The 27,076-nt window shown below is 40.6% G+C and overlaps 1 protein-coding gene across 4 annotated transcripts; it reads left to right on the forward strand.

Moving 5' to 3' along the window:
• The first annotated feature begins 12 nt into the window (after positions 1 to 12).
• On the forward strand, positions 13 to 27,075 carry utp15 (UTP15 small subunit processome component). Of its 4 annotated transcripts, none has more exons than XM_080189267.1 (13): positions 13 to 329; positions 3,646 to 3,784; positions 5,277 to 5,369; positions 10,086 to 10,270; positions 13,316 to 13,494; positions 13,982 to 14,107; positions 14,587 to 14,722; positions 15,928 to 16,012; positions 16,390 to 16,542; positions 19,302 to 19,403; positions 20,457 to 20,590; positions 21,981 to 22,039; positions 24,788 to 27,075. In XM_080189267.1, the coding sequence occupies exons 2-13, from the start codon at positions 3,695 to 3,697 to the stop codon at positions 25,015 to 25,017; spliced, it is 1,572 nt and encodes a 523-aa protein (XP_080045393.1). In that variant the 5' UTR covers positions 13 to 329; positions 3,646 to 3,694; the 3' UTR covers positions 25,018 to 27,075. The 4 variants fall into 4 exon arrangements, with proteins under 4 accessions (XP_080045393.1, XP_080045392.1, XP_080045394.1 ...); XM_080189266.1 differs by having other exon boundaries at positions 13 to 286; XM_080189268.1 differs by having other exon boundaries at positions 13 to 221.
• The last annotated feature ends 1 nt before the right edge of the window (position 27,076 follows it).

Raw genomic sequence — 27,076 nt, forward strand, 5'->3', positions numbered from 1 at the left:
ACCATCTTTGTACACTGCATTCTCTCTCTCTCTCTCTCTCTCTCTACCACCGTTCCCCCAAACCGGAACACCTCACAAAACATCATTTCTCCCCACGAGGGCAAGAGGTTCACGTTACACTTGAACGTGGGAACTAATGCAGTTTGGACCGGAAGAAGAACCGCGCGCTGCTGGAACACACCAGATAAACCTCGAATTCTGCTCCTCGTGTGTCGGTACTGGTAAAGTTGATTGGGAGGGGCAGAAGCGAGGTGCGGGCGGGTGGCATGGCCGCTGCCGACGGAGAGTGAGTGGGGAGCCACGTGAGTGGCAGCGCGGGCCTGGTGACGGTTAGTGTTTAAAAGAGTTGGTATTCCAATGGAACGGTCCCTGGTCCGCGTGAGCTCGGCCGCTGGTACCCCACGCTGCCTGATCTTCCACTAGCTGCAGGCGTTGCGCTGCGTTGTGTGGCGAGGCTTTACAAGCATTACCGCCGCAGCGGATTGCCCACCCTCTCACTTGGTAAAGAGGCATTGATGGTCATCTCCGTTCTGTAGTTGGAAAGGTGTCCGATATTATTTCTCCCACCCTGTCCTAAGCGGCAGATTTATGGCGCGTTAAAAGCAGGAATGCTGGGTGGTTGTACAGCGCAGAAGTAGGCTATTCGGCTTGCCGGCTTTGCTGAAGGAACATTAGGAGTTTTCAATTTGGCCCCTTTAACTTGCTGTGCCACTCAATACGATCATGACTGATCTCATCTCAGCCTCATCTCCACCTTCCTGCCCACTGCCCATAACCCCTCATCCCATTAATTAAAAAACCTTTCTATCTAGTTCAAATTTATTTAGTGTTCCAGCGTCCACTGCAGTCTGGGATGGAGAATTCCATAAATTCACGATTCTTTGAAGTAATTCCTCTTCATTTCTGTTTTAAATCTGTCACCCCTAAGTCTAAAACTATGATCTTTCGTTTCACAATGCCCAACAAGGGGAAGTATCTGCTCTACCTCTACCCTACCAATTCCTTTAGCATCTTATATACCTCAATTTGATCGCCTCCTCATTCTTCTAAACACCAGTGAGTATAGGACTCGATAAAGGCAAGTGTCCCATACACCTTTTTCACCACCTACTAATGTGTGCTTCAGCGTTCAGAGATCTATGGACAAAAATGCCATGGTCATTTTGTTCCACAGAATCTCCTAGTGTCATGCTGTTGTTTGAATACTTCCTTATCAAATTACTCCTTTTTAAGTGTATCACCTCACATTTTTCATGGTTAACTTCTATCTGCCACTTGCCTGCCCATTTGACCATCCTGTCTATATGCTCTTGTAGCCCAAGATACACACCTCCACTGTTAACACCCGGCCAATCTTTGTGTCATCTGCAAATTTTCCAATCCTATCCCCCCGCATAGTTATCTATATCATTCATATAAATGACTAATAATTATATCATTGATACCTATGTGGACCATGACAGCTGAATACTTCCCCTACCATTCCAGTTCCTCTGAAGTCTAGATGACGTATCCTTAACCCTGGCACCAAGGAGGCAACACAGCCTTCAGGATGCTCAATCCTGACTACAGAGAACTGTATCTATTCCCATAACTGTACCATCCCATGTCTAGAATCCCTATTTGCAAGAATGATTTTGGGGATGAGGGGCTTCAGTAACGTGGATTGATTGGAGAAGCTGGGATTGTTTTCTTAAGAGAAAATGTTGTGAGGCGACACGACAGAGGTGCTCAAAATCAAGAGGGATTTGCACAGAATAGAGAGGGAGAAAGTTTACATTTTCAGAAGGGTCAAGAATCTCAATAGGCTGGTGTTAGTTGGGTAAGTGGGGTTTCCATTCACTGGGCTCAGTGAAAATCACACGTAACGCTTGAGGCAGAAGGCTGTGGGAGCCACTCTGGATATTTGAGCACATAATCTTAGTTGATACTTTGGGGCAGCACTGTTGTAGGTACTGTCTTTGTGACATTAATGCAAGACCCCATCTGCCCTCAGATGGATGTAAAGATCTCATTACACTACTTCTAGTAGAACCTGGGTTTTCCCTCTGTCCTGACCAATATTTCAACCAACGTCAATGGTTACATATTAGCAATGGATAGAGAATTGGTTAACACACAGGAAACTGAGAGAACACGAATCTGGGGCATTTTTAAGTTGAAGGGCTGTGATTTGTGGAGTGCCACAAGGACATAGCTATTTATAATCCAAATTAATGACGAATAGACTAAGAGTAATGAATCAACATTTGCTAATAATACAAAGGAAGGTGGGTATATACGTTGGAAAAAGGCCACGGAGACTGCAAACAGATGTAGATATGTTACTGAGTGGACAGCAAGTTAGCAGACAGGGTACCATGTGAGGAAGTCGTACTTGTATCTTAAACTCACAATTGCATTCATCTCTTTTAAACCAAAATGCTACCAATGTTTTGTACAGGTGAGAAGTAGATAGTAAAAGTGAACAGAGAGCAAGTCCTGGTGTAAGTTTAAAAAGGTGACCTCTAACCTCATTAGCAAGATGAGTTTTGAGAATTACTTAAAGGCTGGAGTAGAAAAGAAAATTGAAATTTTGATAGGACAGTCCAGGGAATAGGTGAATAGAATTATAGTATAGAAACCAGTCATTTGGCCAAACTAGCCTGATGGTTAGACTGTTCATGAGTCTCCTCCCATTCCATCTCAAGCTTTCAGCTTCTCTTCCTACTCCCTTTCCTTCCAAATGCTTAACATGTTTCCTTTTGAAAACATCTAACTCTCTGGTTTTAATCACTTCCCAACGATAGAGTTTTACATTCTAACTATTCTGAAGAAAGAAACGTCTCCTTATTTCCCCATTAGATTTATTAGTCACTATCTCGTATTCATGCCTGAGATCTCTGAAGGCTGTGCCACCAATAGTGAGTTTAAGGGAGGGAAGTCAATTTAATAAAACTAAGGTAGTTTGAATTTGTTATTAAGAAATTATACACACAGGATTGGAATATATCTTGTACTTTCAGCTGTCTAGAATCTCTTCACTTAACTAATTTCTTTTATAGGCTCAAAAACTTTTATTTGAACCTTGCTTTAGGTTCTGCTAAACTGTTGCTCCATCATAATGCTTATTATTTTTAAAGGCACTACGATATATGCCAGATATTTGTAATATCTGGGTATGGTAAAGGATTCTCAGAATCAGCTGGATGTAATCATTTTTAAAAACACCAATTTGCTCTCTTTCCTAATGATGGACTGTCTTAAGATACTTGAACTTCTGTAGAATGGTTCACAGCAGGGAAAATTAGCTCAGTTATGCTTTTAAGCCCAAGTTCTAACTGGGTTAAAAGGGAGGCTGAAACTAGCATTGAAACGTGGCTGACAATTGGGCTGAGCTATTCATATTTCTGACAGTACTGTAGGCCTCCAAAGTGAGGAACCTTGATTTATACTGAACCTTGTCCAGAAAAGTTTACTGTTTGAAATACAAAGCAATGTCCTTGCACTCTTTTATCCTAATCAAATGTTTACTAAGCTATTCAAAGGAGTTGAATGATAATCATAATAAAGCTTAAAGATGATGCTTGTGCTGCTGGTCTGTTTGCTCTCTTCAGAAAAAGACAAAATTAATACTGGTCATTAACTAACTTAATTATTTTTCAGGTGTCAAAGAGAGGGGCGCAACTTCTGTTAAAATAGAAATTAGAAGAGAATGGCTTCGTACAAACCAACCGTGATTCAGAGCTATCCAAAACTTGGAAAAACGGTCACGAGGGACACGTTATACTGGAAAAATTATAAGGTAGGATCAGAATAGACTATCTTGCTGCTCAAAGAGCAGAATCAGTACCGTTATAAAGCAGAAGTGAACTCTACCTCTGAGAACTAACATCGAAACACCCAAAGAAGAATGACTCACCTTATCATCTGTAAAAAAAAAAGTGTGAAGTGGTGTGACCTGCTGTTCAGAAACTTCTCGTGGGTAAATACAAAATAATTCCTTGACACTCACTCTAAAATCAATATGTAACAAATTATTTATCTAACAGTGAGCAAATTAACTAAACTATTAACAAACTAAGTCCCTTGTAACTATTAACCATTCCCAAATGAAACAAGATTCTAATGATATACTGTTCAAGTTAATACAATTCCCACTTATTAACAAAAATAGAATTTAGTCATTCTGTAAATTATAACGAGCTTTTGCGTCTTCCAGAATATTCTCAGCCTTCACTGTTGATTCTTCTGTTTGGAACTTCTTTGTTCTTTGGTACCTTTTGCTATTTAGATGGTGCTTTCAATAAGACATAGATGAAGCTGTGAGAGACAGTGATTCTCTCTCTTTCCCCCTCCCTCTCTCTGAGAGAGAAAGAGAACTGAAAGCTGTGGCAGGAGGCATTTGCTCTTTCCCTTTGTTCCACTGCCCCCTTGCAACCGTGATGACATATCAATATTTTTCACAGTAGAATTGGTTCTAGGTTGTCAAAACCATCAGATTTAAATTTAATAGGTTTTTGGTGTCTATACGGCTGGTTCAAATTGATTGGCTAAATTCAAAAGTCTTGTTGCCTTGGTAAAACTGCTGCTTGGACTTTTGATGCAAATGTTTCAGTTTTGAGCTATGTACTTGCAGTTTAAATCTATAAGCACAGAAAAAAAAACACCTTTTAACATGTCATTTTACAAACACCAGATTCACAACAGTACCTGTGAAGATATTGTGCTCTATCTTTATTTGATGTCAATGCAAATGTTAATTCATCACTCTTGTAAACCATGTCTCCTTATTTAAGCCAATTGCCCTCTTTTCCAATGCCATTGTTATTCATACAAAGCAAGATTTTCCACACTCTCCATGGTGTGTTTTGCAGCGGCAGATGCAATCTGCCATTGGCAAGGTCTTGCCACTGCCATCATTGGGGTTTCCTATTGTTTGCTTTGCTACCAGGTAACCTGAATTTTGTGGGGTGGTTGCGGTTGGCAGTATCAGAGGAGCAGTGGAAGATCCCACCCAATTTGATTGTTGTGCACTTTGTGAAATTGAATATTTCACTGTGGCCCCCAATAATATTACAGAATCACCAGTATGAGATATTTCTGCATTTTGGGCTCCTTTATGTAAAATGTTGAAATCACACACCTTTTAACCAAGTTTTTTTCATGTTTATTTATAATATAAGACTGGAAATTATATGAGCCGTGATATTTGAAACTCACTGTAACCCAACATATGAAACTGTACACTTGATGGAAGTGCAAGTAATAACTTAACTTTATCTTCTATGTTTCAGGCTCCAGTTCAAATAAAAGAGTTTGGTGCTGTGACGAATATAAATTTTTCTCCAGTTGCTCCCTACAACTATGCAGTAACTGCTTCTACAAGGGTGAGTCCAGAAAATGCATTCTTTTCTATTTAAAAAAAAGACATTAAAATTTCATTTGACCAACTGATGTTAATTGTGTAACTTCACTGTCATATGGCTGTGCTGATCTGTCTCTCTGTGTGCTTTCCAAATGTGAAACCACAGTTGCACATTAACCATTCCACTCCTATATTCTGTGATGAGAGGTATAAGAATATTTCATTTAAAACCTCTTGTTTTACAACATTTGTGTTTTTTGTATCAGCTTTTTTTAAAAATCTGTTTGGGTAAAATATGGTTTAATTTATTATTGTCACATGTATTACATAGTGCAAAGTGTTGTTTCCTGCACGCTAGACAAAGCATACCATCCATAGAAAAGGAAAGGAGAGAATGCAGAATGTAGTGTTACAGTCATAGCTAGGGCTTAGAGAAAGATCAACTTAATGTGGTGTATGTTCATTCAAAAGTCTGATGGCAGGAGGGAAGAAGCTGTTTTTGAGTGGGCTGGTACGTGTCTTCTAACTTTTGTATTTTTTTCCCGATGGAAGAAGGTGGAAGTGAGTACGTCAGGGGTGTGTGGCGTCCTTAATTATGCTGGCTGCTTTTTCGAGACAGTGGGAAGTGTAGACAGTGTAAATGGGTGGGAGGCTGGTTTGAGTGATGGACTGGGCTTCATTCACAGCCCTTTGTAGTTCATTGTGGAAAGAGCAGGAGCCATACCAAGCTGTGGTACAACCAGAAAGAATGCTTTCTATGGTGCATTTGTAAAAGTTGGTGAGAGTTGTAGCAGACATGCCAAATTTCCTTAGTCTACTGAGGAAGTAGAGGCATTGGTGGGTTTTCCCAATGATAGTGTTGGCATGGAAGGACCAGGACAAGTTGTTGGTGATCTGGACACCTAAAAACCTGAAGTTCGCAACAATTTCAACTTCCTCCCTATTGATGTAGCCAGGGGCAAGTCATCCACTATGCTTCCTGAAGTCGATGACTATCTCCTTCATTTTTTTGATATTGAGGGAGAGATTATAGTCGTCGCACCAGTTGACCAGAATCACTATCACTTTCTTTTACCTGTTGCCTATCCTTACAGATTGTAGTCTGTGGGTTAGGAAGTTCAGGATCCAGTTGCAGAAGACCTGACTGAAATCCTGAGCCACGATGACCAAAGTCTCAAGATGTTTCACCTCAACGTTATTTGTAGTGGTGTATGTTTTGTTGATTATGTTATATCCACGTGGGGTGGGATATACTGATGTCAGGATAACAGAGGTGAACTCCTGCGGAAGGTAGTGGAGAGGGCATTTTTGCGTCAGGTTTTCTCGGTCTGGGAGCAGAAACTTGGCAGTGTTGCTACACCTAGATACCATGCGGTGTTGATTAGAAGGCAGACCCCACCTCCTTTGGCCTTGCCTGAGGCCGCTGCATGGTCATTTTGGTAGATTGAGAAGTTCTCTGGTTGTAGGGCACAGTCCAGTGAAGCAGGAGTGGGCCGTGACTCCGTGAAAAGAGTACACAGCAGTCACTCAGTTCTTTTTGAAAAGTGAGTCTGGCTTGTTTTCCTGAGATTGGACATTTACCAGGCGTAAGCTGGGTAGGGGGGTGCCTGGGACCACGTTGTTTCACTCTCAGCTGCAGACCTGCATGTTTTCCATGCTTTCTGGAGTGACTTCCTCTTTTCAAACCTGGGAGATAGAGTAGTCTGCAGATTCCAGAGATAGGGTATGTTGAATAACATTGAAGATTGTAAAAACTGACATGAGCAAATATTTGAGGAACAAGTCATCTTGCAATGGTGTAATCATTAGCGGAATACAATCAGTCAGAATTGTTATATTAACTTAATGTTAAGGTGATTTTCTAGACATCCTTTAGGAATTGGGAGAAATTTCAAACCTGAATTTCACTTGATCATAGAGATTGAAATATATTGAATAGGATTTGTGATAGACCAAGTATTCTTTGCAGAAAGAAAGTGAATTAATATAGCACCTTTCAGAACCTCAGGAATGTTGACTGGGGGAGCGCGTTGGAAGGTAGGTCTGCTGAGGAGCAGTGGAGGATCTTTAAGGAGATCTTTCTTGGTGCTCAGCAGAAATTTATTCCGATGGTTAAAAAGGACCGTAGGAGGAGAGGTAATAAGCCGTGGATAACGAAGGAGGTGAAGGGAAGTGTTAAATTAAAAGCGGAGGCGTTTAGAGTAGCTAAGAGTAGTGGGCGAGAAGAGGATTGGGAGAGGTTTAAATGTCAACAAAGATTGACAAAGAAGTTGATAAAGAAGGGTAGGAGAAACTATGAAGCTGGGCTAGCGCTTAATATAAAAAAGGATAGCAAGAGTTTTTATAAATATATAAAAAGGAAGAGGCTGGCTAGGGTGAACGTTGGACCCTTAGAGGATGAGAGGGGGGACTTAGTGGTAGGGGATGGTGAAATGGCTGAGGTCTTGAATAACTTTTTTGTTTCTGTCTTCACGGGGGAGGATGTGAATAATTTGCCGGGTGTTAGAGATGGAAAGGTGGTAGGACTGGAGGGTCTCAATGACATTATTGTTACTAGAGAGGCGGTGCTCGGCAGACTGGAGGGACTGATTGTGGACAAGTCCCCAGGACCGGATGGAATGCATCCGAGGGTTCTGAAAGAAATGGCGGAGGTGATAGTGGATGCCTTGGTGGCTATTTTCCAAACGTCGCTGGATTCCGGGGAAGTGCTGGAAGATTGGAAAACGGCTAATGTTATGCCGTTGTTTAAGAAGGGTGGCAGGCAAAAGGTAGGGAATTATAGGCCGGTTAGTTTAACATCTGTTGTAGGTAAAATGTTAGAATCCGTCATCAAGGAGGAAATAGCGAGGCGTCTTGAGGGGAATTGCTTGATAGAGCAGACGCAGCACGGTTTCGTTAAGGGGAAGTCATATCTGACAAATTTATTGGAGTTCTATGAGGATGTGTCTAGGGCGGTGGATAGAGGAGAGCCGGTGGATGTGGTCTTTCTTGATTTTCAGAAGGCGTTTGACAAGGTACCTCACAAGAGGTTATTGCAGAAGGTAAGGGGGCATGGAGTTGGGGGTAGGGTGTTAGCGTGGATGGAGGATTGATTGTCAGATTGGAGGCAGAGAGTGGGGGTTAATGGGTGCTATTCGGATTGGCGGTTGGTGACTAGTGGAGTGCCCCAGGGGTCGGTGCTGGGGCCTCAGCTATTTACCATTTATATAGATGATCTGGAAGAGGGAACCGAGTGTATGGTGTTGAAATTTGCTGATGACACCAAGATTGGTGGAACGGCAAATTGCGCGGAGGGTGTGGAGAGTCTGCAGAAGGATCTAGATAGGCTGGGCGAATGGGCCAGGAACTAGCAAATGGAATTTAATGTTGGCAAGTGCGAGGTGGTCCACTTTGGTAGGAATAATGGTAGGAAGGACTATTACTTACGTGGCGAAAAACTGCAGCAGGCGACGGTGCAGAGGGACCTCGGGGTCCTTGTGCATGAGTCGCACAAACCCAGCCTGCAGGTGCAGCAGGTGGTCAGGAAGGCTAATGGGATGCTGGCCTTCATAGCGAGGGGGATTGAATATAAAAGTAGGGAGGTCTTGCTGCAGCTGTATAGGGCATTGGTGAGGCTGCAGCTGTATAGGGCATTGGTGAGGCTGCAGCTGGAGTACTGTGTGCAGTTTTGGTCGCCGTACTTACGCAAGGATATTTTGGCCTTGGAGGGAGTGCAGAGGAGGTTTACTAGGCTGATACCGGAATTGAGGGGGTTGAGCTATGAGGAGAGGCTGAATAAACTAGGCTTGTACTCGTTAGAGTTTAGAAGAATGAGGGGAGATCTCATTGAGACGTATAAGACGATGAATGGGATGGATAGGATAGAGGTGGAGAGACTCTTCCCACTCAGAAAGGACAGTAGGACTAGGGGGCACAGCCTCAAGATAAAGGGGGGGCGGTTTAGAACGGAGTTGAGGAGGAACTTCTTCACTCAAAGGGTGGTGAATCTCTGGAATTCTCTGCCCGTTGAAGTGGTGGAGGCTGCCTGGCTAAATATTTTTAAGACGCGGGTTGATGGGTTTTTGATAAGCGAGGGGATTAAGGGTCATGGGGAGAGGGCGGGAATGTGGAACTGAGCCATGACAGATCAGCCATGATCTTATTGAATGGCGGGGCAGGTTCAAAGGGCTAGATGGCCTACTCCTGCTCCTATTTCTTATGTTCTTATGTTATGTGTCACTAGATAATTTTTTGAAAGAAATGTTGGTTGAGTGATAAATATTGGGCAGGCTACCTGGCAAGCTCCCCTACTCTTGCAGAAGGTCCCATGGCAATTTTCAATCCATATAGGGGGCATTGATTCAATATCTCATTCAAAAGACAGCACCTCTGACGATACTGCAATCTCTTAACTCATGCAGACGTTTTGCAGTGTTATGTGCTCAAGTCTTGGCATGAAGTTGGAATTGAGAATGCTCCTGATGATCCAAACTAATGCCCTGAATGACCATTTCTTGTGCATGAGTTGAACTGTTAGCTCCTAAAGATGCCACGGTTGCAGTAGTATGACTGGACCTTTCAACGCTTCCTCATTCCTGAGGTAGAGTCAGTTGGTACTAAATTAAAGTTTCAGAAAAGAAACTTGGTTTATTGTATGATTGGTTCTTTTTTGAATATGTTCTTAAAACAGCCACTGCTCTGAGTTGTTTTCAACTCACTTAATGAATAAATTTAATAACATCAATATTTTGTTGTTTAGGTCAATATATATGGTCGATATTCTCAAGAACCCATAAAAACGTTCTCCCGATTTAAGGACACAGCATATTGTGGTACATACAGAGATGATGGACAACTGCTTGTTGCAGGCAGCGAGGATGGTATAATTCGCCTTTTTGATATTGGTGGCCGAGCAGCACTCAGGCAGTACACTGGACACACGAAGTAAGTTGTTTTCTAAGACCAGAGTTGATAGGGAAGGTAACTTGTGTGGTTAAATATTTTTGATGATGGACAGCTATCAATAAAGATTCTTCATGTCAGTTTTAAAAGGTTTCATTTTGTAAAAGAAGTTTCACTTCAGAACAAGTATTTTACCAGGAGTGGAGATCCGTCTTTTGCACTTGGCTTCAAAATGAGGATTCCTTTTTCTATCCTGGTGAATGTCTCTTTGCCCTTCAATTTTCAGCTGGGTGTTATTTATACAAGGCCAGCATGTGTTGGTTTCCAGCAAGGTGAAGGTGCGGTGGATTGGCTGAAATATGGGATGCTGGCCTTCATAGCGAGGGGGATTGAATATAAAAGTAGGGAGGTCTTGCTGCAGCTGTATAGGGCATTGGTGAGGCCGCAGCTGGAGTACTGTGTGCAGTTTTGGGCGCCGCACCTGCGCAAGGATATTTTGGCCCTGGAGGGAGTGCAGAGGAGGTTTACTAGGCTGATACTGGAGTTGAGGGGATTGAGCTATGAGGAGAGGCTGAATAAACTAGGCTTGTACTCGTTAGAGTTTAGAAGAATGAGGGGAGATCTCATTGAGACGTATAAGATGATGAATGGGATGGATAGGATAGAGGTGGAAAGACTCTTCCCGCTCAAAAAAGACAGTAGGACTAGGGGGCACAGCCTCAAGATAAGGGGGAGGCGGTTTAGAACGGAGTTGAGGAGAAACTTCTTCACTCAAAGGGTGGTGAATCTCTGGAATTCTCTGCCCGTTGAAGTGGTGGAGGCTGCCTCGCTAAATATTTTTAAGAAGCGGGTTGATGGGTTCTTGATAAGAGAGGGGATTAAGGGTTATGGGGAGAGGGCGGGAAAGTGGAACTGAGCCACGACAGATCAGCCATGATCTTATTGAATGGTGGGGCAGGCTCCAAGGGCTAGATGGCCTACTCCTGCTCCTATTTCTTATGTTCTTATGTTCTTAATATTCAGTTGTGAAAGTCATTCAATTTTGAAATATTTGTTAAATGGAAAAGGTGATTTTGACACTTTGTGTCTCTATCAACCCCTTGCTACAGCAATCCAAAATGGATCCCTGCTATCTCCTCCTCCTGTTACCTGTATCATTTTCTGCTTTTAATGTTTATCTGAAATCTGTGTGCTGTACTGGAAGGTGGAGTTAGTAATAAGCCCATTGATCTCTTGCAAGTGGCTATACATTTTACAGTCAGATGGCTTTTAACGTGCTTGTAACTGTTTTTAGAAATTATGTTTGAAATTAACCTTGTATGTATGTGTCCATATATCCTATCCTGTCCTTTCTTTCCAGCTTAGTTGTATCAGCTTTGCCTCCAATTTCCATGCTTCCCTCACTTTCACATAATCCATCCTCCCTTCCTCAACTTCTGTATTCGCATTTCTGGAGAGAGGCTGCTGAGCAATATTTACTAAAAGCCCATCTTCATTACTTGTGTCTGATGATGCCATCTTACGTACACGTGATTCTGATATTGCCTCCTTTTTCCTTGACTGAGGATGTCCCTCCACCACGATAGATGCGACTCTCAACCATATCTGCTCCATTTTCCACCCTACTGCTTTTGGCATTTCCCATCCTTGATATGGTTCTATTAGCCTCACACTCTACCAAACAGCCCTTGTGTAGCAATTTACTAATGTTTTTAATGTAGTGTATCTTGAGAATTGCTGAAAGAGAGTAATATTGTTGAAGCTTTTTGTCTTGCCCTCATCAGGCCAAATGCTATATTTCAAATGAACAACAATTTATACTGTTTGGGAAAAGGGGTGCAGATTCATTGACAAGTTGGCTATGATTGGCCGAGACATTGACATGACGAATGCACCAGGGCACTATTGTTCACCCATGCTTTTGTTTATCCAGAAAAAAGGTGCAATGTCTGGATAGATATTTTATGCCTGCGGAAGACAGGTCCCTGCATTTGAGCATATGTAGCTGCTAGCAAGCATAAGTAAGCTACATTGTGAGCCCTACTGATGATATTAAAATTGTTGAATTAATAGATTTAATAAAAAGAGGAAATAGACCTAACTTCCCTGCATTAGACGAAAATAACATGCTAGTTGACTGTTTATACTTCAAGGTTCTAATATCGGCAGAACTTGCCAGCAAGGTCGTTAACTTTTTTGAAGGACAGTTTCTAGATTACAGACAAACTTTTGGGTGAAGGTTTTATATTAAACTTATGTAGACAAAATTGGAATTTTAAAACTATGTTCTGGGCACTAACTAATTGTAAAGCAGTCTGTATCTGTGACTAGAGTAAGAGAGTGGTTTTAGAATGCTTTCCCTGTTGTGTTAGAGGCGTGAGAGCTGTATCAGAGGAGGGTGCTCTTCGAGAGGTGTCTCTAGGGTACTTCCCTCCAGTGAGAAATCTCACAACACCAGGTTAAAATCCAACAGGTTTATCTGGTAGTAAACACCACCAGCTTTCGGAACGCTGTTCCTTTGTCAGGCGAGTGGAGAGAACTGTTGGACTTTAACCTGATGTTGTGAGACTTCTTGCTGTGTTTACCCCAGTCCAACACTGGCATCTCCACATCAGTACTTTCCTCCATGCATGGATCATGAATAAACTATTGGAATCTGTCCCTGGGTCTCCTGTGGTTAGTTGGAAGAAGTCCACCCCAACAGTGTCATTCTTAACACAGCCAGGGCTGTTCAGCAAGTGCTGCCCAGCAAGCATGAACACGTTGAGTACAGTCAGTACTTTGCCTTTAAGCAAACAAATAAATTGGAAAGTCCTAATCAGATTACATTAGACAAGAACAAAATAATGCAGGTGTTGAAGATTTGAAATATAAACCAAAAATGCTTGGAGTATTCAGCAGATCGGGCAGCATCTGTGGCGGTAAATAGAGTTAAGGTTTCAGGTTGATGATGTTTCATCAGAACAGAATGGAGAAAGTATTGGAGAGAGCCTAATACTATGAATTAAACCCAGAGTAGATGTATTCAACTTTATAATATTTGTAGACACAAATAGTGAACTGAGTTGATAAAATCTTTTTTTCCAGAGCAGTCCAAGTCACTGCATTCACATCAGATAAATACCGTTTCATGTCTGGATCAGATGATTACTCAGTGCGGCTTTGGGATATTCCCAACTCAACAGAACTTCACTGCTTTAATGAGCATACTGATTATATACGGTGTGGCTGCACCAGCAATTTGAATGCAGACCTCTTTGTTACAGGTATGTGGTTCTTATGAGTACAGCAATCTGCAATTGTCAAATGTTACTGGGGTAGGGAATGTGGATTTGAGGCAACAATTAGATCAGCCGTAATCTTTTTGAATAGTGCAGGAGGTTCGAGGGGTCGAATAATATGATCCTGTATAATTTGTTTATATAGAAATAGTGTTCAGTAGCCGTCTTTATTTTACAATTTCTACTCAACCAATCTTTCAACATCAGTTCTTTACTAAATATGCTCCATTGCTTGGATGCTAGTATGTTCTAGCCTGTTTGCAATATAATTCAATTCTTATCATCTGCTGCTTATGCTCTGGTTTCCTGCAGTTATTGACACTGAATGTAGGAATTGAAAAAATACCTTCAGTGGTCATTACTTGCACACGTTTGTGGTATGAAGTGCATCAATGTCGTCACATTGTGCCCATTCAGTGCAATACATTGATTCTGCACTCCCAACAGTTTCTAATATTTTTCCGACAAATAGGTTCTTACGATCATACAGTGAAGGTATTTGATGCCCGATTGGATAAAAGTGTAATAACCATGGAACATGGGCAACCTGTGGAGAGTGTGTTGCTTTTTCCATCAGGCGGACTTCTGGTATCAGCAGGTAAGTATACTTTGGTTGTTTAGAAATTTGGTGTTCTAAACTAGTGTGTTTTGTTTTAACTGTTGTCAAATAGAAAGAAGTTAGCTAAGGCAGCCTACTAGTTTTCTTTGAATTGACTGTCTTTCATGTATTCTCTCTCTGTCCATGGTCTCCATTGACAGTAGATCAATACATTTGTGTCAGGTATATAGTAAGGTAACTTAGAGAATTAACTAACTCTTGTTAATATACTTTCCAGTCTTTGCAGTCTACAGAATGTTTTTATACCCTTAGTAACTTGTTCTGTAACTGCAAAAACATTGATGTTGTTGCCGACATGAGTCGTCCTATGCACTGGCTTTTTAAAACATATTCCTCTATAAAATCTATTTATTATTCAGCATATTTTTCTCAAAACTTGGCTACCTTCTTGATAATAACTATAGCTTTTATGTATGCACTTGTTAACTGTTCCTTCTAATCAACCTTCCTTTATAAAGGTGGCCGATACGTAAAAGTCTGGGATATGTTGAAAGGAGGACAACTGCTGGTTTCACTACGAAATCATCACAAGACTGTCACATGTCTATGTCTGAGCAGCTCGGGACAGCGGCTGCTCTCAGCCTCTCTTGATAGGTGTGAAACTCATTGTTCTCATTGGATTCAGCATGTGTTTAGATGCAATTTTTGCTTTATTTCTAAGCTAGGTATTAATCTTCATTTGTTTCAAATCTGATTATCCATTTCAGTAAAATCATACTGAGTTTCATTCTGAGAGTTTAAAGATTAAAATTGAGAGTTTTGAATGAGCTACATTGGGAACAGCTAGTCAGTAGTTAGAGGGTTGAAAGGAGAGGCTGGCAGATTTATGGTGGTAAAAATGGACAAATAGATTTTAAAATAAAATGGGTAAATATTTAAAGAATGCAGAAGACATTGAATTGGGACACTGTGAGTACAGGGCAGTCATAATGGACTAAGTGTCTTCCTGTGCTTTGGGAGTCGAAGATTTTAGGATCAAATAACTTATATATGAATTTTGTGATTGTTTTAATTGCGATGTTGACTTTTTACAACTTTTTTGTTGTAAAATTAAATATTATTGTTAGTGCTGTTTGATATGTGTTTTTTAGGTTGTGTTACAATCCTCAGAGACGGATAATTTAAAAGAATCTGAATTCACAGTGACCAACTTAAAGGAATCGCACAGCCAGATTTGTAGTTTTAAGACTTTTGTTGCAGCAAGCAAACTAAAATCAAAACAACTAAACATAAGTAACAATACGCTAAGCTACAGAAAATAGATCCCTTATCAGTTTCAACCCACTCAAAAACTCCATGCCAGATTTATACATTACAGCATGCCGTCTGCAGAATTGCATTGTTTACAACAATCCAAAGTTATTCCCAGCCTCCACCAGGCTCACTCCTTTATGTTTTGCTGAGATACAATATCCAGTCACCATCAAAGATCTTTCCCTCCACCTTCTAAAAAATCCCGAACCAGCACCCAGTAATACATCTTACTCCAGTGATTGTTTACCCTGGCCTCACCAGGACAAATTTCCCAGGGTCGTCAAATTTCATTTCTCAACCAGAGAATGTTTTCCCATCCGCGTTCTGTTTGGAAGCGAACAGATTAAAAGCAGACTCTTAAAGACAGCCTTTTTCCCAGAGTTGAATACAGCTTCACACCATTCCTTTTTTTCCAGCATATCCTATTTGCCTTAAATTAAAAGAGACAATCCAAAAAGTAACCATCTTATCAAACTGCACATCCATAATGCTAGCATTAAGCTTTTTGCGTATACTCTTATAATATTTTAAATCTTAATTTGCAGGCATGTCAAAATCTATAGCACATCCACATACAAAGTAGTCCACAGTTTGGATTATGCAGCAGCTATCCTGAGCTTGGCTTTAGCAGTGAGTATATGTTTTTGTTATGATATGGGCGGTTATGACCTTTCCCAAGCATATTCAGAATCACTTAAATCCTTTTATAGCATCTACACTTTGTTAAAGTTGTACAGTAAGATGTATTGTTGTGGTCAAGCAGATTTTTTGTATGGCAGCCGGTTTGAGATTGATTGTGTTTGTATCCACACTTGCATGGCTATGCATTTTAACGCAATAATCGCTGAATAGTGAGTAAGAGTGACAATGCAAAGAAAAGTGTCTCTCCGCCTTCCCAAAGCTTGGCGTCTGAGGACAGTTTGAGTGCCACATTTTCTGTGTCATCCAAAGGTTCTAAAAATGCGAGTAGTTCAGCCCACTGATTCATAAATTTAAATTTAATTTAGCCTGCAGATGAAGCCATTGTTGTAGGAATGACTAACAGTGTCTTGAATATCCGGCATCGGAAACGCCATGAAAAGAAGCAGGATGTTGCAAGTAAGAAGAGGGGACCATCCTACAGATATTTCGTAAAAGGAAAAGATTACATGCCAAAAAAGGTGAGATGTTTTTAAAATGTACATAATAGTGGCCGTATTTATATAAGTGTTTATCTACTTGTAGAAAGATCTGAAATAATACTTTATAATGGATGTTCTACATTGTGTCGATTTTTCAAGTTTAAATGATCATTTAGATGTTCATTTGCCACCTTGACCATATTCCTTTACTGTTTCCATCCACCCATCCCATGCTTGAGCAATTTCAAATTCTACTATTTTTGTTATTGTTAGAAGTCTGCATTGATCCCCTATCTCTACTGTTTATTTCGCCGCAACTATTAGTATATGTCCCATGCAGGTGTCAGTTTCAAAGCTTGCATTCAATGTTGCAGTTTAAATTTGAATGATTTCTAGAAGCTTCTTCAAGACATTTGTGTTTAGAAAAATGGATCACCGAAATGGAGTTTCTGGTGCAGATGGAGGAGGAGAAAGTGGGTTCCCGGACACGCGTACTTTGTTTGAATAGAGGGGAGTACGGTAGGATGAGAGAAGAATTGGCGAATGTTGACTGGGGGAGCGCGTTGGAGGGAGGGTCTGCTGAGGAGCAGTGGAGGATCTTTAAGGAGATCTTTCTTGGTGCTCAGCGGAAATTTATTCCGATGGTCAAAAAGGACAGTAGGCAGAGAGGTAATAAGCCGTGGATAACGAAGGAGGTGAAGGGAAGTGTTAAATTAAAAGCGGAGGAATTTAGAGTAGCTAAGAGTAGTGGGTGAGAAGAGGATTGGGAGAGGTTTAAATGTCAACAAAGATTGACAAAGAAGTTGATAAAGACGGGTAGGAGAAACTATGATGCTGGGCTAGCACTTAATATAAAAAAGGATAGCAAGAGTTTTTATAAATATATAAAAAGGAAGAGGCTGGCTAGGGTGAACGTTCGTCCTTTAGAGGATGAGAAAGGGGACCTAGTGGTAGGGGATGGGGATATGGCTAAGGTATTGAATAACTTTTTTGTTTCTGTCTTCACGGAGGAGGACGTGAATAATTTGCCGGGTGTTAGTGATGGAAAGGTGGTAGGACTGGAGGGTCTTAATGACATTACTGTTACTAGAGAGGCAGTGCTCGACAGACTGGAGGGGCTGATTGTGGACAAGTCCCCAGGACCGGATGGAATGCATCCGAGGGTTCTGAAAGAAATGGCGGAGGTGATAGTGGATGCCTTGGTGGTTATTTTCCAGACGTCGCTGGATTCCGGGGAAGTGCCGGAAGATTGGAAAACGGCTAATGTTATGCCGTTGTTTAAGAAGGGTGCCAGGCAAAAGGCGGGGAATTATAGGCCGGTTAGTTTAACGTCTGTGGTAGGTAAAATGTTAGAATCCGTCATTAAGGAGGAAATTGCGAGGCATCTTGAAGGCAATTGCTTGATAGAGCGGACGCAGCATGGTTTCATTAAAGGGAAGTCGTGTCTGACAAATTTACTGGAGTTCTATGAGGATGTGTCTAGGGCAGTGGATAGAGGAGAGCCGGTGGATGTGGTCTTTCTGGATTTTCAGAAGGCGTTTGACAAAGTACCTCACAAGAGGTTATTGCAGAAGGTCGAGGGACATGGAGTTGGGGGTAGGGTGTTAGCGTGGATAGAGGATTGGTTGTCAAATAGGAGGCAGAGAGTGGGGGTCAACGGGTGCTATTCGGATTGGCGGATGGTGACTAGTGGAGTGCCCCAGGGGTCGGTGCTGGGGCCTCAGCTTTTTACCATTTATATAGATGATCTGGAGGAGGGAACCGAGTGTAGGGTGTCGAAATTTGCTGATGACACCAAGATTGGGGGAACGGCAAATTGTGCGGAGGGTGTGGAGAGTCTGCAGAAGGATCTAGATAGGCTGGGCGAATGGGCCAGGAACTGGCAAATGGAATTTAATGTTGGCAAGTGCGAGGTGGTCCACTTTGGTAGGAAGAATGGTAGGAAGGACTATTACTTACGTGGCGAAAAACTGCAGCAGGCGACAGTGCAGAGGGACCTCGGGGTCCTTGTGCATGAGTCGCAAAAACCCAGCTTGCAGGTGCAGCAGGTGGTCAGGAAGGCAAATGGGATGCTGGCCTTCATAGCGAGGGGGATTGAATATAAAAGTAGGGAGGTCTTGCTGCAGCTGTATAGGGCATTGGTGAGGCCGCAGCTGGAGTACTGTGTGCAGTTTTGGGCGCCGCACCTGCGCAAAGATATTTTGGCCTTGGAGGGAGTGCAGAGGAGGTTTACTAGGCTGATACCGGAGTTGAGGGGGTTGAGCTATGAGGAGAGGCTGAATAAACTAGGCTTGTACTCGTTGGAGTTTAGAAGAATGAGGGGAGATGTCATTGAGACGTATAAGATGATGAATGGGATGGATAGGATAGAGGTGGAGAGACTCTTCCCGCTCAAAAAAGACAGTAGGACTAGGGGGCACAGCCTCAAGATAAAAGGGGGGCGGTTTAGAACGGAGTTGAGGAGGAACTTCTTCACTCAAAGGGTGGTGAATCTCTGGAATTCTCTGCCCGTTGAAGTGGTGGAGGCTGCCTCGCTCAATATTTTTAAGACGCGGGTTGATGGGTTTTTGATAAGCGAGGGGATTAAGGGTTATGGGGAGAGGGCGGGAAGGTGGAACTGAGCCACGACAGATCAGCCATGATCTTATTGAATGGCGGGGCAGGCTCGAAGGGCTCGATGGCCTACTCCTGCTCCTATTTCTTATATGGAAAGTATGAATTTTTGCTTAAGAATGAATCAACATGTATTTTTTATCAATATTGCAATAAATTTATTTTTATGTGTCTTCTGTTTCTAGGATGATATTTTAATCAGTAAGCCAGTGAAGTTGCACCTGAAGAAGTATGATAAACTATTGAAAAGTTTCAGCGTGTCCCTCGCACTTGATGCTGTGTTAACGGTAAACAAAAAACCCTCTTTGATCCTACAATACCCAGTCTTTAGCTTACAACCTGTGCTTTTGGCAGTGAATTGCACAACATAATTCCTTTTTCAACTTGGAATATATATTCAACTTCAATGTGGATTGTTTCTGCTGTAAAAGTAATGGCTCAGGTTTTGTTGCCAAAATAATGAAAAATTTAATGATGTATGTAATTAATGTGTAAATCCAGCAACTTGTGCCAAAGAAAAGATACCTTGTGAGTCGCTGCTGCAAGTTGCTAAAGGTTTACTCCAGTCCTCAAAAGTAATAGCCTAAACTCAAATTTCATGTATTTGCTTTCTCTTAATAGTTCGGCAGCAGTTCTCTGAAACACACCCTGCCTTCTTGCATTAAAGTTATGATGTGGAGATGCCGGCGTTGGACTGGGATAAACACAGTAAGAAATCTCACAACACCAGGTTAAAGCCCAACAGATTTATTTGGTAGCAAACGCCACAAGCTTTCGGGGCTCTTCCCCTTCGTCAGGTGAGTGGGGAGTTCTGATCACAAACAGAGCATATAAAGGCACATTCTGTAAAGGCATATTCTGTAAACTGAGTGTGTGCCTTTATATGCTGTGTTTGTGATCAGAACTCCCGACTCACCTGACGAAGGGGAAAAGTCCCAAAAGCTAGTGGCATTTGCTTCCAAATAAACCTGTTGGATTTTAACCTGGTGTTGTGAGACTTCTTGCTGTTCTTGCATTAACTCCAGAGGCTGAACTTTTTTGGTATTCTCCACATAGAGTTGTATGGCGAGAGAATTATCGATTGTCTTCCTTGTACAAACTGAATACCTGCAACTTTGCTGGCCTGTGTGGCTCAGCTGTTTACGGAGTAATCTCAGACTGCAGATTGGGTCAAACTACATTTAAAATTCATAGAGTGAGCTCCTACTATTGTTTATATTGTATACCTTGCAATGTCCACAACTTATAAATTCATTACTTCATTGACCCATAATGCTTGTGTGGAAGTAGTACACGTTTGGCATCCTATGCTGTTCTGAATTGATGATATTATCTTGCAGCCAAGAGTCAGGATAAAGAAGCCAGAGATTACCATAGGAGTTATGCAAGAGCTTAACCGCCGAGGGACACTTCAAAATGCACTTGCAGGACGAGATGAAAAACAACTTGCTGTTCTCCTTACCTTCCTTATTAAGTAATGAGACTTCACTTTTGCATGTGCTTCTCAGAACTATATACTATAGCTATAAATTGCCAAAATGTATATGCTTAATTTCTTTATCTTTTATTAACAGGTGTAATGTGTTTGCTATGATGTAATTTACATGAACATGGATTAACTTAACTCGTACTAATAACAGAACACTTGGCATCTGTAAATGCAATTGTTTATGCATGATGTGAAATCTAGAAATTGGACTCAAAAGTGCACATGAAGCTATTTTGGTTAGGTTGCACTTTAGTTTTCTACCATTTATTTGCGTAAAATGCTCCACATCTTCCATGAGCCAGCATAATCCTGCAGAATAATAGAATATACTTTGTGTTTGTTGATGGATTTAAGAATGGTAACCTGGTACAATTGAAAATGGGTTTATCACCAAAAACTAGCACTTTAATTTTTGAAGCAATTTTCAGAAATATTAGGAAATTTTTATTGGTGCACTCTAATTAGTTTTCTGAAAAAGTTAAATGTTCAGTATGGAAAGCATTCTAAAATGTGCCTAAGACAATGAGCACAATTTGAAGAGCCTTTTCTAACCCACACAACTAGCAGTATGTCACGATTTTGACCTGCTTGCATGACCAGTTTTGTGGGCATATTCTGATTTAGACAAATTGAATTTTGAACAAGTGTAAAACACAAATGTAGATGATTTTGGTGTAAACCACTTGCATTTAAAATGTCATGATCCTTTGTGCCCATATTGCACTAATATTACTATTAGGAGCTCTCTTCCTTATTCCTACCCATCCCGTGTTTAGAAATACCAAAATTATCAAATTTTCTTTGCTATTTTTGGAACCCCTAGCTGGGCTGCACAGATGACCATCTGATTGGCCTTTGTTGTTGCATTTATGAAGTGTATTCACCATTATAATATAGAAGTGTGGCAATCAATTTGCAAACAGCAAATTCCCACAAAAAGCATTGTTAATGGCCAAATAATCTTTTTTATATGGATTGAGGAAATATCCCGGGTTTACTCTAAAATTATGTTTATTTGGGAAAACCCTCTCCCCAACAACTTACTTGAGATAAAAGCTACTGTGTGCAGATTCAGTATCATGCTTTACTATACTCTACAGAAAATTAGAGCTATGGTGCATTGAATCAACATGGCATTCCCAGTATGTAGAGAGAATATATGGTTTAACAGTTATTGAGACAATCAAAAACCTGCAAATTCCACCTTTGTGCTCTAAAATTCCCGTCTGTTGCTGTATATTGAAATGAGGAAATATGAAACCTTGTAGATCAAAAATATAAATGTTGAACTTTATTTGTCACATCAATTATACTGCTGCTTCTTATGGATTTCTGAGTGCAGTTGATGTTTAGTGGTGTATCTTCATGTTTTTAGGAATGTTGCTGATCCAAGGTTTACACCTGTTCTAACAAATGTTGCAGAGATTCTTACTGGTAAGTGTTTTTTCTTTGTCCTGTACCTCTCCCTACCAATAGAAAACAACTCATCCTTGTTCTTCCCCATCCCTGAAAGATGTGAACTTGCTATCTGGGTGAGAATTACCCCACTTTATAGCAAGTAGTTATGCATTTTTATATTGTTTTAAAGAGAAAAACTAACTCCAATAGATGTATGCATTATTCATAGAATCATAGAATCTTACAGTGCGGAAGGAGGCCATTCAGCCCATCAAGTCTGTACCGACCACAGTCCCACCCCAGCCCCATCTCCACAACCCCATGCATTTACTCTAGCTAGTCTGCCTGACACTAAGGGGCAATTCAGCATGGCTAATCCAGCTATCCTACACATCTTTGGACTGTGGGAGAAAACTGGAGCCCCCGGAGGAAACCCACACAGACACAGGGAAATTGTGCAAATCCCACACAGATAGTGACCCAACCTGGGTCCATGGCACTGTGAGGCAGCTGTACTAACTACTGTACCACCGTGCTGCCCATGAATTGATATTCACTGACCAATTTAATATATTTTCCCCAGTGCTAATACTGTGATTGAAATGCTGATACAGATTCTATGTTGACTTTTAGTAGTTTTATTGCACCAATCAAGATTTATAGTTTGTCTATTGTATATAACCATTTGAACATGTACTAGGCAATATGAAGTGCTGCAACTGGCAAGGCTATGGACCAGGCGATGAAAAGTGGGATTAAAATGAACAATGAGTTTCTTTTTTTTTTTGCTTTTTATGGCCAGTATAGATTCCTTTTCCTGCACAGTAATGCTTCTATGGCTCTAATATGACTGAGTCTGCATGGTTGCAGTTCCATATTGTGCTGCCTTCTTCCCTGTTACAACCTTGGCTAGACCCCAAGGTGTTCATTTAGGGACCAATAATGTTTTGTTTAAAATAGATAAAGTTTGAGATTTAGTAAAAGCAAATTACTGCAGATGCTGGAATCTGAAACCAAAAGAGAAAATGCTGGAAAATCTCAGCAGGTCTGGCAGCATCAGTAAGGAGAGAAAAGAGCTGACATTTGGAGTCCAGATGACCCTCTGACAAAGCTTTGACAAAGAGTTAGCTGGACTCAAAACGTCAGTTCTTTTCTCTCCTTACAGATGCTGCCAGACCTACTGAGATTTTCCAGCATTTTATCTTTTTGTTTGCGATTTAATACATTTGCTAAGTGAACAAATAAAAGTAAACTTTACCATAAATTTACAATTTTGCTGACATTTGACTGAGGTGGGCAATGTAAGAAGTCTCACTACACCAGGTTAAAGTTCAACAAGTTTATTTGGTATCATGAGTTTTCAGAGTGCTGCTCCTTCATCACCTGATGACAGATGTGAGGGGAAAAAAATAGATTCCTTGAATTTCTCAATAACCCACCCAGATATTTGTCACATTGTGAGCCAACCAATCTCACTGAAACTTCATCTTTCGCACCAGGGTTCCCCATCTCACAAGGTATCAATCTCTCCGTGATTTTTTTTCCTCTGAATATCCAAGCACATTCCGTCATCATCTCCCAAACGTGATTTTGGATCTTTAGCCACACCAAGCAAAATATCATTCCCACACATGGGTATCTTTGTCCCAGTGTCCCACAACACTGAGTTGCCAGCCTTCAGCTGCCTTTCGGATCTTCAGGGCTTTTCCCGTATCAACTTCATTTAGAGCTGCAGGGAGCAGACTTTTTCATGAATTTGGAGCACATTATTCAGCTCCTCTCTTAAAACAATTGTGAACATGTGGCCATTTCTTAGCTGGAATATGTGTGAGAGGCCCACAGTTAATTGGGAACTGGAGTTCAACATCATGAACTAAACAAAGTAATGTTTGAGTTTCTTAACACCCCACCCCATTTTCTTAAATAAAGTACATTTATCCTCCAGCACTGATCCTATTAATGTCTGTGGGGTAGGGCACCTCATTAGTATGGTATAATTGGGTGAATGCACCAATAAGGTTTGTCTTGGATACCTGCAAGCCACAAACAAGATGATGATAGCTGTGGAATGGGGATTTTTTTGGCCCAGTTTGTGCGCTTGTTTGTGCCCACTTCCCCCTCCAAGGGAAGATCAATACTGCATCTTTCCAATGACATAATGTTCTCTATAATTATGCCAGGTTGCACTGCATCTCGGAAAGCAAGAATCCCTAGCACTAGGAGTCCATATCTCTTCTGACATAGGGGGCTATGTTTGGCCAATTGCAGATTACAGCTGCAACAAGGTCCTCATCCAGAAACCAGTGAAAGCTGGAAGCCTGGGCCATTTCTTGGTCTTTTTGTCATTCTTCTGGAATTATAATACATGTTCATTTTCAGGTTTAATGCATTCACAACTGCATACATGAGTAATTATAATAAAGGATTGAGTTGCAATTTATTACCTGAGTAATTTGATGAAGAAATGATTGTTTGCAAACCCATTTATTCATATATTCACCAAGTGGGAATTACAGGAAACAAAAAACGAACACCCACTTTTTTTCCATATTCCAAACGCAGCAAGGTTGCAAGAAACCTGGCAACAAGTCAATTGCAGCTGGGGTGAGGGAAACTGGGTGTTAAAGAACACAAGAATAAACTTTTTAAATGGGTTTGCAACTTCACAAAAAATATTGAGCTTTTAGAATTGAAATCAGGAGAAAGTGCCTTAGTTTCGGCATGAAAGGGTTGATAGTGAAATTGCCTATTCACTTTTTAATCATTTATTTTTGCCTCCTTTAGATATTTATAGTTCTGTGATTGGTGAGTCATCGATAGTTGACAAACAGTTCCTGAAGCTGCAAGAACTTGTAGAAAAAGAAATTGATTATCAGGAAGAACTGCTCGAGGTCCTTGGAATGATGGATACCATTTTTGCTACCATGACAACCAAGGAAGCTGCTGTACCCGTAAATCAAAACTGTGCCTTAATTGCTCCATCAGAGCAGGAAGAACCAATGGCAGTTGCCTAAAGTCACACTTTTTCGCCAACATTAAAACTGGATTAGGCACACTTGCATACACATCTACCCTGATCTAATCCCCAATGAATTGAAGGTGAACATTGTAAAATGCTAATGGAGCATTTATCTACTCATTTGCTATTGTGTTATAGCCAAAGACAAAGTTGTTCATATTTGGGGTGATGCTAAGAGAATGTAGGATATGTGAAATTTTATATGACCAAGCTTCTTTGGGGAATAAGTATTGTGATGATGTACATGTTGAGGAAGTGAAGAATATTTTCTAATTGGGATTCTGCCATTAAAGTTTCACTGCTTTTAGTGATGGATAGAAAAAGAGACACTTATATTCTGTAAAATTGATCTTTTAGTTCAGAGACTTGTATTTTGTACCAAGAAAATCTATCATGGGTGAGCAGTACAACGTTTAGCTTCAGTATGCTGTTGATCAACCTGGAGCTTTCATGGTGCAGCACTCCTGTTTGAAAGTCTCCCACTTGAAGAGAAAGCTTGTTTTGTACATTATTTATGCTGAACTTGACACAAAGAAAAAAGTATATTTTTAAGACCAAAATAGGAGGTTGATGATGTTTATCACAAGGTGAATGTTGTATATTATTGTATTAATCTACATTTAGCTCAGTGGAAGCATATTTGTGTACCATGGTACTGAAATATATAAAGGTCAGGAAAATTGCAGGCTATGTCTTAAGCTAGAGTTATTCATAAAATGATGGGAAAACAACAGTTGGCTCCATCCTCCCCAGATAAGGATTAGAAAAATGTATCCATTGTTCTCGCTATTTGCTATTCCATTAATTGCTGTTGAAGTGAATATTTGGTGAGACAGTTCAACTTTCATATGATTTCCCCTATCGGTACTTACTGCCCAGACCCAGTTTTAAATGAGTCACTCGGTTAAAGGAGCATTTGGAGTCATCCCTCACACTGGAAGTACTAGTTCCATAATAGAGGGAAGAAAATTGGAGGAAGGTTCGTGATGGATGAAAATTAATATTAACTATTGAAAAGCATGAGTAAGCGTAGTGACCCAATTATAAAGTAGATTTGATTTACACAGTGGAATAATTATTTGTCACAAAGTTGCTTTTGCATATCATTTTATCTTGAGTGTCTTTGTTGCTATAATGAATAAATTATTACAGAATTTTTGCACCTTCTGAAAATGTTCTGCAAGATGAAGGGAATTAGAAACAAGGATATTCAGTGCCTGAAAGCAGTCATTATAAACAGAATGTTAATGAGTTCAACTGTAAGCCACTAAAGGCAGTTCTCATTTAAGTTTTAAGGAATTAACTGTCATTGATAAAGTTCAATCAGATTGTAAAGACTTTACATATACAATTTTTGATGTTCACAACAAACTGCCCAGTCCAGATGTTTGGATTTTAGTTTATTCCACAATTTAAAAAAAAATTGTAACAATGGCAGGGGAACACATGAACCAAGACATTAAGTATTGATCGAAATACTGATTTTGAAAGGGCTTTTTAAGGTATGTAATTTCAATCTGTCCTTAACAGTACATACAATAATTACATCAAATTTCTTGTGCATTTGATTTCAACAGTTAGATAGTGGAAAGATGTGCAATTGTCAGGGGCTACTTGTGGGCTTAGTTGTACAGCCCGTCAGTGGATTTGTGATCATCTTGCCATAAATTGAGCTTTGAATTGTGATTTGCCTCCTGTGGTTGTCTAAAGGTACTTCTGAAGAAGGGAAAATCAGAAGTCGGAGGCAGTTCACGTCATTACAGTAGTACCTAGTACTGTGAGGTAGAGATCCAGAACCCATTGCCCAGCTGTTCTTAGTAACACAATTATAGAGTAGACAAATTTAAATAAATGACTACAGACAGCCACAGTTTCATAAAACAATTGTCAGAACATTGTGGAATCTTTCACTGTGTGTTTCAAATGATGTGCAACAGTGTTAGATCCAGCAAATGCCACAACACCCAATGGATGCTTTTTCTAAAGCATGGTTTTATTTAAAAATAAAAGAATGTAATAACTTGGTTCAGTAAAGTATGACTAATTTATGATAT

Source organism: Carcharhinus amblyrhynchos, chromosome 5, assembly GCF_965287045.1.
Source record: "Carcharhinus amblyrhynchos chromosome 5, sCarAmb.v2.hapA, whole genome shotgun sequence".
In the NCBI taxonomy this organism is placed as follows: domain Eukaryota; kingdom Metazoa; phylum Chordata; class Chondrichthyes; order Carcharhiniformes; family Carcharhinidae; genus Carcharhinus; species Carcharhinus amblyrhynchos.

What these genes read in the sequence shown, in the direction of transcription:
- utp15 (XM_080189267.1), top strand. Translation starts at nt 3,695, where the DNA reads ATGGCTTCGTACAAACCAACCGTGATTCAGAGCTATCCAAAACTTGGA. An exon ending in AAGATTACATGCCAAAAAAG is followed by an intron (nt 16,543 to 19,301) that starts GTGAGATGTTTT and finishes TTCTGTTTCTAG; the next exon opens with GATGATATTTTAATCAGTAA. An exon ending in TGTTGCAGAGATTCTTACTG is followed by an intron (nt 22,040 to 24,787) that starts GTAAGTGTTTTT and finishes TGCCTCCTTTAG; the next exon opens with ATATTTATAGTTCTGTGATT.